At 46.2% G+C, this 16105-nt stretch overlaps 1 protein-coding gene across 2 annotated transcripts in view; it reads right to left on the minus strand.

Annotated features, from left to right (window-relative positions):
• Positions 1–15633, minus strand: part of PAX3 (paired box 3) — a 92029-nt gene extending 76396 nt beyond the window's left edge. The window contains exons 1-4 of one of the 2 annotated variants that reach the window (XM_079132243.1): positions 15200–15633; positions 13796–14031; positions 12387–12513; positions 11114–11248 (exon numbers count right to left, since the gene is read on the minus strand). In XM_079132243.1, the coding sequence (XP_078988369.1) occupies positions 11114–11248; positions 12387–12513; positions 13796–14031; positions 15200–15284 (583 nt within the window). In that variant the 5' untranslated portion in view covers positions 15285–15633. Of the gene's footprint in view, positions 1–11113; positions 11249–12386; positions 12517–13795; positions 14032–15199 lie in introns of both variants that reach the window. The other variant, XM_079132242.1, reaches the window with a different exon arrangement.
• Positions 15634–16105: the final 472 nt, after the last annotated feature.

Genomic DNA, 16105 nt, shown 5'->3' on the forward strand with positions numbered 1-16105 from the left:
CAAATAAACTCACACATGGGCCAAATGGTGCTGTTAGATTGGAAACTAAACATTATGAAATAAATCATCTTTTGCCAATACAATGGTATAGCATGCTGTTATACAAGCAAGGCTGAGGAGGAACAATGTGAAGAATAATTGCTGAGATGTAATCTAAAGTTCCAAAAAAATAGTAAAAACCTAGGCTCTGGCACACGCCTGTAATCCAGTGTCTTGGGAGGCACAGGCAGGAGGATGGCAAGTTCAAATCCAGCCTCGGCAACGTACCAAGACCCTCAGCAACTGAGCAAGACTCTGTCTCAAAATAAAAAGTATACACAGGACTGAGGATGTAGCTTAGTGGTCAAGAATCCCTGGATTCAATCCCCAGTATCAAAAGAAAAAGAAAAGAAAAATGCAACAAGGTACAAAATGTTTTATCTACTTTATCTTTTCTACAAAAGGAGGAAAGGGTTTTTTGTTGTTGTTTTGTTTTGTTTTTGATTTCTTCAGTGCTGGAGATTGAATGCAGAGTCCTGCATGAATTAGGCAAGTGCTCTACCACTGAGCCACACCCTGCCCATGAGATTTCGGGGTTGGTTTTTGTTGTTGTTGTTGTCTGTTTGGGGGGATTTTTGTGTTGTTTTTAATAAGAGGAAAGAGAGAAAGGGAGATGTAATTCTAAGATCATGCAGTCTCCAGAAAGACACGCTCCTGGACAAAAGTGGAAAGAAATGTATCATTGCATATTCATTTATATCATCTGAACTTTGTATAAAGTGAATATTTTAACCACTCAAAAATAAAGGATTTGAAAACTGAATCCTGACAAAGAATATATTTCACTGGAGTGTTAGGGCCGATGAGAGAATACAATCCTTAGAATAAAAGAACATTTCCCTTTGGAGGCTGAGGTTTGGCTCACATAATCCAGGAGTCCCCCTGCATCTCAAAGCCTTCAGGGGGCCAGGACCGTCCAGAGGAGGGTTCCATGCTCTGCAGCGAATTTTTATCAGTTCACTGGGGGCCGGCAGGCCAAGGAGCCCCGGCTGCCTGCTGTGACGCCTAAGCCGCGACAGCTGCATAAACTGGCCGTGCCCCAGCCTGACCTATTTCGGAGACAGGTCAGCCCAGTGCATGCGGGGATAAGAAAACAACCTTCTTGCAGCCAGTGGCTGTACTGTCAAGCTGCTCCTGCAGGAGAAAAATGGGGGCAGGAGCTCTCTGGCCCCGAGAGCCTTACCAGCAGGCTATTTTCTTCTCACTCATGTTGTGCCCCAATAACACAGGAGTTCCCAACCTTTGGAGGGTGGGGGAAGGAGGGGACAGGAAGGAGGGGACTGAACGTAGGGAAACTAAATCGAAAAGTCGTTGAAATTTGCCCACTAGTTTAAAGAATGCTATTTTGGAAAGTTTCCTTAAAATTTCTGAGCTGCAGCTTTAAAGGAAAGGGAATTAAGAAGAATCATGCACAAAGAATGGAGAATGCACGCAATCTCACGTGCGGAACTCTGAAGGCATTTAAGAACCACGCAGCAGGCTGCAGAGGGGACAGATGTAATGAGGAATTGCAGAGTGGGAAGGAGGCCGGGGAAGACGTCACAAGATGAAGGAGTTTCAGGAAGAAAGATGTGAGACCTATTTTCAAAAAAAAAACAACTTGTCAAAACTTTGATTGAGGAAAAAAAAAAAAAAAAAAGGCATGAAACCCAAAGAAAGGTTTAATTTGAAGGAGTTTTGCAAAGCCAAGTTTGTCTAAGAGAGAAAAGCAATCTTGATAGGCCAGAGGAAAAATAATTAAGAAATATCCCTTGACATCTCTGCGAAAGGTTTTAGAATTTTATTACTTTTTGTAATAAAATCTTTTTTTTTTTTTTTGTACCCATTGAAGTCAATGAGGTCTTTTACACTAAACGGTAGCTTATAAACTTAATTTTTTGATATTGTAAAAGTGGACTTTGTGGTGTGTGTGTGTGTGTGTGTGTGTTTGGTCCTCATTGTTGCTGCTAAGCCCTGAATTAAGCTCTTATCTGCCCTTGGGCAGAGCCCATCTGTTAGTTTATAGGCTCCTCACTTTCTGCAAGTTCAGAGATTTTTTTTTTCCCCTCAAGACTTTCAGTTTTGCTAGGGTAGATGTAATTTGCACATAACATGCATTTTCTCATGTTATCATTACAGAACACTGGGAAGTTGGTATGACGTACCCATCTTACAGATGTCAAAACTGAAGTTCTAGAGTTCACACCTGAAAGGTGCTTGGTCTCAATTTCAGAGCAATGTTAGTGATGCAAGAACAAGTCACTTTCGCCTTAGGTATCATGCTCTTATAAGACAAGAAAAGATGTAGAAAAGTACTTTGGAGTATGTTTAAATCAGACAGAACAAGAGACACTCTTTGCTCTAGTGACCCTCAATCAGGAAACCAGTCAAGTGGGGATTCAGAAATATGAAACCTATTTGCTTTTGTTATAATAGAATAAATTGGACCAATTAACTCTCTTTAGTTCAAGTTATGCTCGACAATAACAACTGAGACACATACCCTCAAATCATGATAATATATTTGAACATTGAACTTAAAAAATGTTTGAGGCTAGAGATATAGCTCAGTGGATAAAATACATACCAAGTATGTGCAAGGCCCTGAGTTACATCCACACCACAAAAATAAATAAATAGGTTCCATCTACAGCACAAAAATAAATAAATAACATAAAAGTAAGCAAATATAAAAATATATTTGGAAGGCACACCCCATGTCTACACTAGAATTTACAAAAAAATTTTTAAAAAGAGGGCTATGGTAGCTGTACTTTAAATATGTCTGTGTGCCTGTAAAAATCTCAAAATACAAATGTAGATAATTTGTTAAAAATGTAAATGTGTATGTGGTCAGATCAGCATTTACGATGAAAGTACACAATAAACTAAACCAATTTCAAGTTGCCATACAAATTGCACAGAAATTAACTTTCTTTCCTTAACTACACAACATTAACTTACTTACAGTGTCCATCTAAAGACACAAGACCAAATCCCCTTAATTCTGCAGTTATTTCCAGAAATACATCTTATAACTGATTATAAAAAAGTTTAATTGCATTTAAGTCTACATATAACTATACTATTTGAATGCTCAATATGATCCTATAAGTTGTTAAATGCTAAAATTCAATTGTAGATGGAACCTATTTATTTTTCCCTCAGTCTTGTCTTCGTTAACCAAGATGAGTCTTCCTTTTTTTCAAAGCATTTTGATCAGCTACTTTTAAATAGAATCCATTGAATTAGGTCCAGGATGAGTGGGGAATTAGCTCCTAGAATCGAAAGTTGACATTAATATACTCTTAAAGAGCTGGGAATGTAGCTCTGTGGTCAAGTCACTTGCCTAGCATGTACAAGGCTCTAAATTCAGTCCTTGGTACCAAAAAAAAAAAAAAAAAAAAAAAAAAAGGCAGTAAAACTGGTCAGCTAAGTGTACAAAAGAAAGCTCAGTCGAGAAATTACTGAGTGGGTTTAAGAATACAAACACATAACTATATTGATATTGCCTGTCATAAATTCTAATCTGTATTACTATGGGAGGTCATTCTCAATTACCACAAAAAGAAGAGGACATAAAAATCCAGATAACTTTGATCAAGTCACCTGACACCAACAGAGGTGTTTTATTTTATTTCACCTTATTTAAAATCCTGCAGCAAAATTTAAAATGTTATATACAATGTTCAAGGTAAAAATGTTTTCTTAAGATTTACCTTTTTCGGAGGGAAGTACATCAAAGCAAATTCTAAAATTTATACTGATACACTCTGTTAAAATGCAATTTGTTTTTAAAACAGAAGTGTCCATGTCCATAGAATATTATCTATTGGTCTTTTGTTAGTTTTTATCAGGAAAAAAAAAAAAAAGGAAAATGAGACATTGTGGGTAAGTAAGAATTCATAAAACCTACTCACTTGTCCTCAACAATTACCTCTTTGACAATGGTGAACTTTGTAACTCATCTCACTTACATAGATGTTTTATAATGTTAACAGGAATTTTGATAACTATGCATGACCCGACTAAGAACTGAAAATTATATATCTTTTCCTTAATTCAAAGTGCAGTCCCAGCACTGATAACTTGAAAGAAGATGTCTTAGAGGACAGGTGCTCTCGTTCCACCTGAAACTCACACTACTGGAGCTCAGGGCTTGACCTAACACCACAGGTGAACACAACTGAAAGCTGAGCTACTATACTGGTGTGGATGGGACAAAAATATCTTTCCCCACAAGGTAGGGGAAGGCCTTAAGGTGACTCTGTCCCCACTCTGGGGTTCATCTTCTAAAGAGAATGGCAAAGGCTGAAGTTCCTTTTCACTTTCTCAGCACCCTTCAAGATCACTGCTCCCCCACTAGACGCAGCCAGTTCTTGGGTCAGCAATTTTCATCTTGGTTCTAAAATCAGGCCCAACTTGGATCTGCTGTCTTGCTGGCAATGTAGGAACACTTAGCCTAGTACTCAAGGAAGAAAGTCATTTTTAACCCCATGTGTATGTAAAATATGCATGTGTACGTAAAAAGATGCAACAAAGGACTCTCTAACGCTGCATCTGCACCCAGGACGGGGGGACCACATCAGATCTGAGCTGATTTTCACTCCTGCAGCTTAATCTACCTCAAGCAGTTGTTCTACACTGAAATGATTGGTACTAAACATTATATATCAGAAAGCACTTAAACATAGATGATTATTAATTACTTTGGGAATTGAAATAGAAAACACATTAAAATATTTACTAACATTCTCTTCTGCATATCAAGATTCATCTTGTTCAAGAGCAAACAAGACTAAAAACTAAAATTAAAAAAAAAACAATTATTTAGTAATGAGATGCACACAGAGAAGGGCATCAAAAAATAAATAAATAAGCCCATACACAGACAGATCCATGATACACAGTTAAATATCCAAAGTTTGAATCTGGCATAAATTTTCCATCCTTAGAGTGATTTGTTGGAATTTACAAATTAAGCACAGAGATGACATTTTCAAAAGAGTCCATGCAAGAATTTTTACTCTCAAAATAAAAGAAAAAGCAATGCAAACATACTGAGTTCTTAAAGAAACAAACAAAAGTCTAATAGTTCATCTAAAAATCAACATCCAGAAATGTCATAAAATGATTCAGGGCAGTATTGCTCCTGGAACTCAACAGCTGAGCATGAACTGAGAGACTATACTGCACCTTAGATTCTGATGACTGGAAAGTGCAATTCGTGGGGCAAATAAATCTTGACTTCATGCAACTGGATATAATTTAGTGCCAGCATAATTCTTAGTGACCAATATATAAATAAACTCCAATGATGCACATACTGTACACACAAACAAACACATATCTATTCCTATATTATAGGGAGTTTAAAATATACCAGAGAATCATCTAACCAACTATAAACACAAAAATTACGGAAACATATGTAGAGAGATGTAGCCAATATAACTTCCAGTTTCCTGTGCGTTTAATCATTTCTCCACCTAGTTTTACAATAAAAATCTGACATCTTTTCTCCATGTCTGTCCAGTTTAGAAGACAACTTTTGAGAAACTTCCTTATTTAGAAATTTAGCAACAGGCAGATAGTAACTCCTATGCCTTCCCCGGCAAAATATGAATTGATTTGACAAAAAAATCACCATCTTAGCCTCAGTTCTAAACAAGAAATCACCATAGGATAATTAAAAACACCCCATGAGTCTTCTCTACAAGTCAACAAACTTGTAACCGGTTTCAGTTCCTATTTCTTAAAGAGACTTTGGTCAATTCCTCCTTAGAGGTTTCAGAGGAAAAGGAGGATTTTCCAAGACTGATAAATTGAAATGATCCTGCTTTGATCTCTGTGGTTAAGAATCTCTCACAATAGAAGATGACCACCGAGGGGCCGCTCTCCCAGCCCTTTAATGCGTAACAATGGTATCAACAAACAGCTACTTAATCAATATTTGGCCAGAGCTGCTGAAAACTTCCTTTTCAGATTTTAATTCCTAGTTGTAAAACAACCCCAGAGCAGCCAGTGAGATAAGACATTAAACTGACTGCTTAATTGCCTTTTAGTGTCTCGTTAGTTACATATGTACATTCCTAATGGTTCTTTAATCTTTATTTACCCGCATAAATAAATTATGCCGTAGAATCTCACCGAACTTAACTGGTCCAGGCGCAACTCGCTCTCACACCGCTTGCTGCTACCGTTTTGATTTTTACTGGCCATTTACATATGCACAACTTCAACACTGAATCTGATGGTGAGGAAAGGTTTTGGCTTTATCCTCAAAATACACGTGTTCGTGGATGTTGAAACCACCCAGATTTAGTGGCCACGCTCCTATTCACGTGATTGATCTGTATATTCCAGTCGCCCGAAACGCACACTTACTGGTTCCGCCTCGCCGCCCGGGTGGGTTTTATTGCTCAGCCCTGGGGACTCTTAAATGACCCTTCAGTAATTATTACACACTTGAAGCCCATACCTCCCGTTCCGGTGCTATCAACAATCACATCAAACCTCAACATAAACATACGATTTCAAGCATTAATTAGAAAATCGGCATGTTTTCTATAAGACTAGAAAGTAAGCATACCGCGGTCAACCAAGTCAAAGGGACAACCACACAGAAAACGCTACCAGCCGAACTCTGCCGTCTCCTCTCACATTGTTCCAGCAGGGAAATCCTTGCCCCTAGATTGACAAAAAGGACACAGCAGGGTGTTCTAATTTAATGCAAGTTCTTGAATCTCCAGGACTTTTTTAAGTCAGTGGGATTTTCTTTTTGAGATTTGTAAGGTCTTCAGCAAATATGAAATGTACCTTAATGGTTAGAGACGGTGTTGAGGTCAAATTCCTGATCCTGACAAACGGACTTGGAGAGGGCGACATGCCCCCTTTAATAAAGGTTCGGATCCCACAAACCTGTGATCCCATGCCCCATTATTTTAATCTGTGGGAAAGTTTCCTCCTCCTTCAGTCCCAACCTTACGCCAAAAGTCTATTCCTCGCTAACTGGGGGAAACACATGGCCTTGCTTTTCTCTCGATTACAGCACTCTCTCCCTGATCAGAGTGTTCTTTTCAGGCATCCTCTGGAGGTGAAGTATTCCAAAGAATTTAGAACACTTTCCGAGGTTTTAATTGGCTTATCTCTTTAAAAATCGGAAGTCGTTTGTCTTCGTTAATTTTAATCCGTTAAGATCACAAGTTTACAAACAAAATAGGAGCTCGAGCAAAGCTTTTGTCACTTCTACTTTCTCAAATTAAATTTTCAAAACACTCTTTTTTACCCACGTCAATTGGAGGGGGAGAGATGAAGGGAATATAAGCCCTCAACCAACCTACACTTGAAGCCTCTGAGGTTCATCTTTGCAATTGTTACAAACTTCCCAGGCTCACTTGTGATTCTTAATAGGGACGGGGGGAGTCCTAGGAAAGTGTATCTGCAGTCCCAATCAAAACATCAATTTGGCAATCTGGCCTCTTTCCCCTTGCACTCCCGAACTGCCACTTCAAAGCCGCTACAACAAATCAGTAATTGTAACGTTGCATCTAAATATTTAAGCGAGAGTCTTGCAGTCGCGTGTCCATTTACAGTCCTCATCTGTCCTCTAATTCCATTACGGCACAAAGCAAAAATGTTGCCCAAAACTCACAAACAGGAAAAGCGTCACCCTGCTGGAGGAGGAGGAGGAGGAGGAGGAGGAGGAGGAGGAGGAGGAGGAGGAGGAAGAGGAGGAGGAGGAGAGGAGGAGGAGAGGAGGAGGAAGAGGAGGAGGAGATAATGAAGGAGCAGTTTCTATTGATTAGTCACCGCTTTTGTGTTAAGGGCTTTCTTTAAAATAAGAAAAAAAAATGGGGGGAGGTTGCAGAAATTTCACTAATGTGACCCTCAGGCAAGGGAGGGAAAAAAAGAGGAGAAGAAGGGGGAGGCGGGCCGTGTCTAGATGAAAGTGAGAGGAACATAAAGGAGGCAATTGAGTCGGCTGCAGCCCGGCGAGCTAAGCTTCGAGCCGGCCCGAGCGCAGGGGAGGGGGCGGCGCGGCGCGGCGCTTTGGCGCAGGGAGCAGGAGTGGGGGCACAGCCCATTGTGGCGGCGCCCGCGGGCCCGTTCAGCCGCGCCGGGGGAGGACAGAGGCGCCCATTGAGCGGTCGCAGCGCAGGCCATGCTCACAGCCCCCGATGCCTGGCCCGGGGCTTGCTTCCTCCGGCTGCGCCAGCTCCCATGTCACTGTCGGTCGGGGGGCGCGGGCGGGGGAGTTGGGTGTTCCTGAGCCACCCGACCCACTCCTTTCACTCGGGCGAGGGAGCTGGAAGGAGGGACCCAGCTCCCAGTGCGCGCCAGATCGCACCAGCCGGAGGACACCGAGTCCGCACTCTCCGTGCTTTAGGATTGGGCGAGAGAAAGGGGAACCTTGGGAAGGCAAAAGGGACTATCCAGGAGAAAGGGCAGGACGCTGGAAAGAAGGAGGCTAGTTCTGACCTCCTCAGGGTCCCATTCTCCCCGTGTCCTGGTGTCTAGGAGCAGACCCCGGGTTAAAGATGTCCCACGGAAAATCAGTCCCAGCAGCACCCACCAGGCCCACCAAGGCTGGGACATCCGGCGAGAGCACACCACGGGGGTCGGGGCACCCCAAAGTCACTCCTCCGTCCGTTTTTTCCTCCCCCTCCCACAAGGCGCTCGAAGCCCTTTGCTCAACATTCATTCTATTTTACAAGCTGGGCAGCTTAAGACTTTTGATGCCCAAACAACAGAGGGGAATTTTTGAGGTTTCTAGACTTCAAACTACATCTAACTCTCCCTTCTCTGGGCCCCTCTTGCCCTCCAGGGCTCATCCGGAAAGGGAGCTGGAGGCTCTGAGGAGACTGACTTTGCATCTTCCTTGACAACCCCAAATTAAATTTAGGCTTCAGCCTCTGTGTGTGTGTGTGTGTGTGTGTGTGTGTGTGTGTGTGTGTGTGTGTGTGTTTTCATCCGCACAGCCCTCACTGGGGAAAATACTCGGATTTTAAAAATGGTAGCAATTGCCCTTGAATGGCAGCCGGCCCAGCTAGACAGCCCGAAAGACTAGAAACATTTTGTAGGTGAAATGGCCACTTTTTCCACGCTGGAGAGTCCATAAAACTTCCTGGCGCAGCAGCTATTGGGGCTCATTGAATAATTCATCCCTCATTGCAAGCCCATAATGTCTATTCTGGGCCCTTTGTGGAGCTGTTTTCTCTTCTTTTCTCCTTGAATTATAAAAAGGTTGCCTTCCTTTGTTCACATCAAGCTGCTCGGAGTTGGAGCTTTGTCTGGGCCAAGCTAAAGTGTGAGTTTCAATGGACTCTCCAGGCTTTGTCTCCCAAGTTCATCTCCAAGTGTAGATTGTGTAGAGAAGGCCTTCATTGTAAAAGCTGGAAAAGTTGTACAAATGTTTGACCAGCTCATTTGGGACGTTTTGTCTCCTGGGCCTGGGTTGCCTGTGCTGTGAGGGAGCGGCTGATCTGCCTGGCCGGCGCCTCCAGCAACAAGTCGCAAAGCCATGAGCCCCTGGGCTCCAGCAACTCTGGGCTCTTCTCGCCACTGCCTCAAGAGAATGTTTGGTTTGGAGTTCACTGACTCCTCAACTCCTCACTTTCCTCCCACCGCAGCACCACTATGCTGAAGCTATGACTGGGATAAAAACAGAGGTGTCTTCTAAGCAACCAAGGCAAACAAACACCCCTCCAAAAAGAAGAGCTTAGACTGAGTTCATGTGAGGCTGTAAAGGGAGGGAAGCAGCAGCATATATTTTCCCTGCTCAGTCTCCTGTAGTTTGGGGTGTCTTTTCTGGATTCCAGCATGCCCCAGAACACCTATGTTTGTTTATCCCTGAAATCAGACATTTGGGTTTGTAGCATCCAAGTGTTCCTTGTGTGTGGATTTTACATCGCATTGTAATGTAGCTGCTCTGAAAGACCAGTCAGTGCCCCAGGGCTGGACAATGAAGGTTAAAGAGATGACCAGCCTCCCGACCCAGAGTTCTAACCTGGACACCACCCTGGTGAAAGCATGGACCCAGCTAGTTACAGTGGGTGACTCCTGTAAGCCTGCCTATAGAGTTTTGTGCCACTTGAGAGCAACTACAAAACTCATCTCCAGTCCAATGAAGTCCAAGCCCCAGACCAGGGAACCCTAGGAGTGGGCAGGACAATGTATGGGTCTGAAGAGATGCAACTATCTGCAAAGGAAGACTCAGTGCCCCACTCCCCCAGTGAGCTTTCCTAGTTCACCGCCCAAGGCTGGTTTGCTCGCTCCCTTCCTTTCTGTGTGTAATTTTAAAAAGTTTAAAGATCACTCCAAGCAGGTAAAGGGGAAGCAGGCTGCACGTCTTGCTCCCCTGGGGGAAGGTTTTCTCTTGGTGCTGACAGGCCACAGGCAACATGGAGTGGGTGGTCCACACCCCTGAGGGACAGAGGGTGCAGCACTAAAGGACCCCCAAAAAACACAAGATCCCTTTGAAATCCAGAGCTTGGGCTCATTTCGATTGCCAGACACATCAAGTTAAACCCCATCACGCTTGAAAACCAATTTAAAACAAATGAAAAACAGTCAACTTATACACACAGGCACATTTATAAGGCAGCATATGTGGGCCACTTCGGGTGCCCAGTGCCCAAGAGCCTGCTCTCTCTGGGGCCACTCTGTCTCTCTAACAGAGGAAACTGAGATCCCGGCCTTTCCTGAGGGCACAAAAGCTACTTCAAAAAGTTATTTCAAACTCTGAAGGATGAAGTACTCTATATGCCCCAGCTCCACAAGTCCTCAGAGATTCCCAGTCTCAGGCTCCATAGACCCCATTACCACTGAGAACGCAATTCATAGACTTCTAGGAGTTGGAAGTGGTAAGGAAGAAGGATTTATAAATTTTAAAAATGTAAATAAAATTAAAATTTAAATAGAAAAGTTTTTGTTTCAACAGCCGGTGTCTCTCTGGTCTTTCATTTGAATGCGCATACCGGAGTACAGTGGCTGAGAACCAAGAGGGACTTCGACCAGAGCAGGGGCTGGGCGGCCTTCACGCGTTCAAGGTCAGAGAACCGATGTAGCTCAAGCCCACCGCGCCGCCGCTTACCTCGCTCGCTCAAGATGCCATCGATGCTGTGTTTAGCCTTTTTCTCGCTTTCTTCTGCCTCCTTCCTCTCCAGGTCGGCCTCCTCCTCTTCTCCTTTCCCGAATTTACTCCTCAGGATTCGGCTGATGGAACTCACTGGGGGCAAGAAGAGAAAGGGAGCGCACACGACTGAGAGGCGCGGGATTGTGCGGGGAGCCCCCGAACCCCAAGACGCAACTCCAGAACAGCTGCCCCGCACGCTTGAAGAGTGTCCCCTTTATCTTGTGGCATCACTGTCCTCTCACCATCCTCTCACTCTCCCCTTCAAAACCCCTTTTCTAGGCCTCTGTGTACAGTAAGACCGAGCCTGGGAAGTGTGCGCCTCCGATTTAGGGCTGAGAAATGCATCTCTCTCTTCTCCCGGTAGGAAGTGTTCCCCTTCTTGACTCCGTACCCCGGCTCTAGGTCTCCAACCTAAGAGATGCCTTCCACCAGCCCAGCCGCCAACCTCCCTCCTCCGCACCTGAAGCTCTTGGGCCCTACGGTTTGCTTTAAGTGAAGAACCACAGAGGACTGTCCCCTGCTAATCAACTTTTTTGAGGCTATAAAGGATTTACATTTCAACTGCAGAATCGTTTCCTATTGTAAAAATCAAAGACAATTCACTCTCTTCATTTATTTTTTCCAGATTCCAGTCGGGTAAACAAATCCATGCTCTGAAATATATCGTTCTCGCAGAGGGAAAAAGGGAGTTTCCTTTTAATTAAAAACAAACTCCCGCGCGCCCTCGCGCTGGCCCTGCGCTGGCCCTTCTCCCTCCGCCTCCCCCAGGCTGCCGGGGGCGCCGGATGGTCCCTGGGACTCTCGGCGAAAATCCGGGTGGTTGCCGATGCCTCCCCTCCTTTGCGCACAAGGCAAAGTCTCTGCTGGCGCGGCCCCATCTCCCTTCGGTTGGGGTTACCAAAACATTTGTTTCTCTTTAAAAGGGAACATCAATATTAATAAACGCTTGGCCTCCGCCTCACGTTTCCTGCCCTGCCTCCTCCACAGAAATCCTCTTTGGGGAGACCTCGGGGGCGGTCTCTCAACCCCCCCAACCCCGGGACAAGCAGGGCACCCCGCGCTCCATAAAACGCCAAGAACGTCTGGTTTGTAAATATCTCAGGGCCTTTGGAGAGGCCACCTCCCAATAACCAGGATCGATCATTGGGACGATTATGTGTGGCTTGGATGACCCGCCCGGGTAATAGCGACTGACGGTTGCGCCTTGGGGAGACGTTAATGGGCCTAGTACCTGAGGGCACAGTGTTTCGATCACAGACCGCGTCCTTGAGTAATTTGTCTCGGATTTCCCAGCTGAACATGCCCGGGTTCTCTCTTTTGTATTCCTCAATTTTCTTCTCCACGTCAGGCGTTGTCACCTGCTTTAAGAGAACAGGCGGACCGGCGTTGGTACCCGGTACTCGGGGCCGGACTCGGCGGCCCCACCGCCTCCGGGCCTGTCCGGATGCTTCTTCCTGCATCCTCTGGGAAGGTCCCCTGGTTGGCCCTAGGACCCCAACTTTCTGAGGCAGTTCACATTGGAAAGCCGCAGACAGGAAAGCATCCCACTCCCGAGCAGCCTGGGGACCCTCCACCTGTCTAGATAAGCTCCTCGGACAACCGGGTTAAATCGAGAATTATAACATCTTGGGGCTGGGGCCGTAGTGTCTGATCCCTGGAAATAAAGGCAATTCCTTATACCGAATCAGCAAGAAAACGAAACTAAAAAGGGAATGTTTGAAAGAGGAGCTGAAAAATCAAATTAGATCGGCAACTTGTGATCCTCCAAGGGGGCACAAGAGCTTAGCTGAGGAGCAGAATGAAATGGAAAATGGAAAAGGTTAAGTATCTAGGTTTTTAAAAATTAGAATGGAAAACAAATAGACCCCTCCCAATAAAAGCCGGTTCCAAAGAGTCCTAGGTTGAGAATGGGTTGGGAGGGAGAAGGAAGGTGAGAGTTTTGAAAGTCTTCGGTGTGCCATAACCCTCTTGATTTTGCCCCTTGGCAAGTAGAAAATTGTATTGGCTTTCCCCTAAAGTCAGAAGAAAAGGCAGACCTTGGGTAATCCCCTCCCACTCAGTCCTAGCCAGTAGGACTCTTTTTTAAAAGAGAAGCAAAATAATTTGAGGATAGTTCCAAACTTTTTTTAACGGAATCATCGGACTCATTACAAAGAAAAGTAATCGCCCTGACTTTTGACTTTTCAAAAACAACTTGCACTGGGGGAGATTGAAAGTTGAGATAAAAACCATTGGGACTCCGTAGATTCGTTTTGTAAGAGACCGAGTAGCGGGTGGGGGCTGGGAAGACGCTTGGGGAAGTAATAGGCAACAGGTAGGCACATACAGCTTGCATGTTTTAGGTGCTTATTAAAATAATTTGTTGAGAATTCCAGGGTTCCTGGGCATAAAAAAACAAATATTGCTTTTCCTTTGCAAAAACACTGGAGCTTTCCCGTAGGGGAAGAAACATCCGGCTCAAGCAACAACCGAATCTTTCTCTTGTCCCAACACACACACACACACACACATGCACACCACACACACACACACACACACACCCTATCATGGACTTAAAAAAGAGCCCCAGATGGCAGCCCGCTCTTACCCACCCGATTGACCGCAGGCTGTGAGGCGGCATGGCTAGGCCCGCCTGCTCACCTTGGGCTTGCTGCCGCCGATAGCACCGGGACGGATGGAGCCTGTCTCTTGGTACCTGCACAGAATCTTAGAGACGCAGCCGTGGGACACGCGCAGTTGGCGAGAGATGACGCAGGGCCGAATGCCGTGGTGGGCCATCTCCACAATCTTGTGGCGGATGTGGTTGGGCAGCGGCCTGCCGTTGATGAAAACGCCGCCGAGCTGGTTGACTCGGCCCTGGCCAAGAGGAGTGGATACTGGGAGAATAAGGAGAAAAAGAGAGGCAAGGACAAAGTCACTTAGGTGGAAGAGAAAGCAGCACGAATGATCAATCCCCCTAATTTTGCACTCTTCCAGCCAGTCCGCAAGTGACAGCCCAGCTGCTTCACGTTTCCACTCCCAGACACTCTTTTAGTCACATTCGTTCAAATTATCAAGCAACACAGAGGCCTATCACCTTTGTGTGAAGACAGTAACCGGGCCACGCTAACTAACCTAGGAGAGCTGGCAACTTGGGGAAAGACCCTGAAGCCCATGGAAGACTCTGTCTTCCTCTAGAAATTACCCCCAAACCCTGCCCAATTGGAGCTACCCTAAGGGTCTTAATCGAGCTGACAGCCCTCGGAGTTTCTGTTTAGAGAGCAGCAGCCAAGGGTCACAGAGGGTCTCGATAGGAGGCACAGGTGGCAGCGCAGCGTGTCACCTGTTACATCTCGGGACAGAGACAGCAAAGACTGCGGGTCTGCTTGTGGGCAGCCGAGTCCCCTTTCATGCTCTGGTGCTGCGATGTATTCTGCATGGAGGACGAGGGGCCCAGCAAATTGTTTGAAAGGACTCAGGTTTGCAAACTTCCTACTTCCTTGGGATTCCCAGAATCTTCATCCAGACCGTAAGGCGATTCCCAAACAAGTTACAGGGACTTGGAGGTGCTATTTGAGTTGAATGGAACTTTAATTGATTAATATTAAAAATTCTAATTACGATCGTACCAACCGCCGTTAGCCACCACAATTTTGCCCGACAAGAAAATTCTTTCCCAACTAAGAAGAGTTTTCTAAATGTGGGCGCAGCCAGAACACTTTGGAGACGGGTTTGGGTGGACAGAATGTGGAGAAGTTACTTCCGGTACTCCAAAGCTGGTTCATTCCATTCTTGCCCAAGACATCTCCAAAACAACCGGCGAAAGTGGACCCGCCGGGCGCAGGCCTGGCCGCTCCGCTCCACAAATATTTGCAAAGAGCACCACGATCCTTTTGCAGATAGAAAATCGAATGGGCCCTCGCCCCAACTATTGCTACTTGGGGTGGGAGATGTTGGGGGTTTGGGATCCCTGGATTCACCACAGGAGTCCGTGGAGACCTGGGATGGGGTGGGGCAGTCGACCCCAGGCGCCAGGATCCCCGAGGCGTTATGGCCCTTCCTTACCTTCCAGCGGGAACCCGCTGCGTGGGTAGTTCTGTCCCGGGCCGGGCCGCATCATCCTGGGCACAGCGCCGGCCAGCGTGGTCATCCTGGGGGCAGCTTCTCTCGGAAATTATATCCAGGTGAAGGCAAAACGGAGAAGCTAGCGCGGCGACCCTCGGGAACTCTCCAGAGCGTGAAGAGCTCCTCCCCAAAAAGACAGGAGGGAGAGCGACGCGGGGAGGGGGGCTGCTAGCTCCAAGTCCAGAGCTCGAGATGGAACCCGGGAAAGGGGCGGGCAGGGAGGCCCCAGAATCCAGGATCCCAAGCCCAGGGCGGAAAAGTTTGGTGCGAGTCTGGGCGAACAGCCCCGCAGCTGGGGGCGCTGGAAAGGGGGCTCAGAGCGCCACGAAGAGGGAGGGAGGGGGTGAACGCAAGCGCGGCCAGAGTCTCCTCCCGTCGTGACACTGAGTGCAGGGATCCGGGCTAGGGAGCATTTATTAGTTCTTTCACCCAAAGCTTGGTCAGGAGCCCTGAGCTGCGATTGGCCGACGGGGAGACCGTCCCGGGTGGCGGAGACACGCGCTGATTGGGCGACAGCGGCCACTTTCTCTTCCCATCCCTGACTGTGCCGAGGCCTCTGCCTGCCCCGAGAGGGACCCAGGGACCCGCGCTGCGCGCCTTCCCCGAGAGAGAAGGGCGAACCCGTGGAAACTAAGAGAGACAGCCCCACCAGGGTGATGACAGCCGCTGAAAATGGAGAGGAGTCTTTCGGTCTCTGTTATCCTCTTTGTGCATCTGTCTGTCTCTTTCTCCTTGGCTATTTTTCTATCTCTCTATCTCTGTCTCTGTGTGTCTCTGCGGGTGTGCCTTTCTCCATCTCTGAGACCGTTTTTCCACCTGTGGGCCGTCTCTGGAGGGGCACGATTC

The sequence above is a fragment of the Sciurus vulgaris genome (genome assembly GCF_902686455.1).
Source record: "Sciurus vulgaris genome assembly, chromosome: 3".
Taxonomy (NCBI): domain Eukaryota; kingdom Metazoa; phylum Chordata; class Mammalia; order Rodentia; family Sciuridae; genus Sciurus; species Sciurus vulgaris.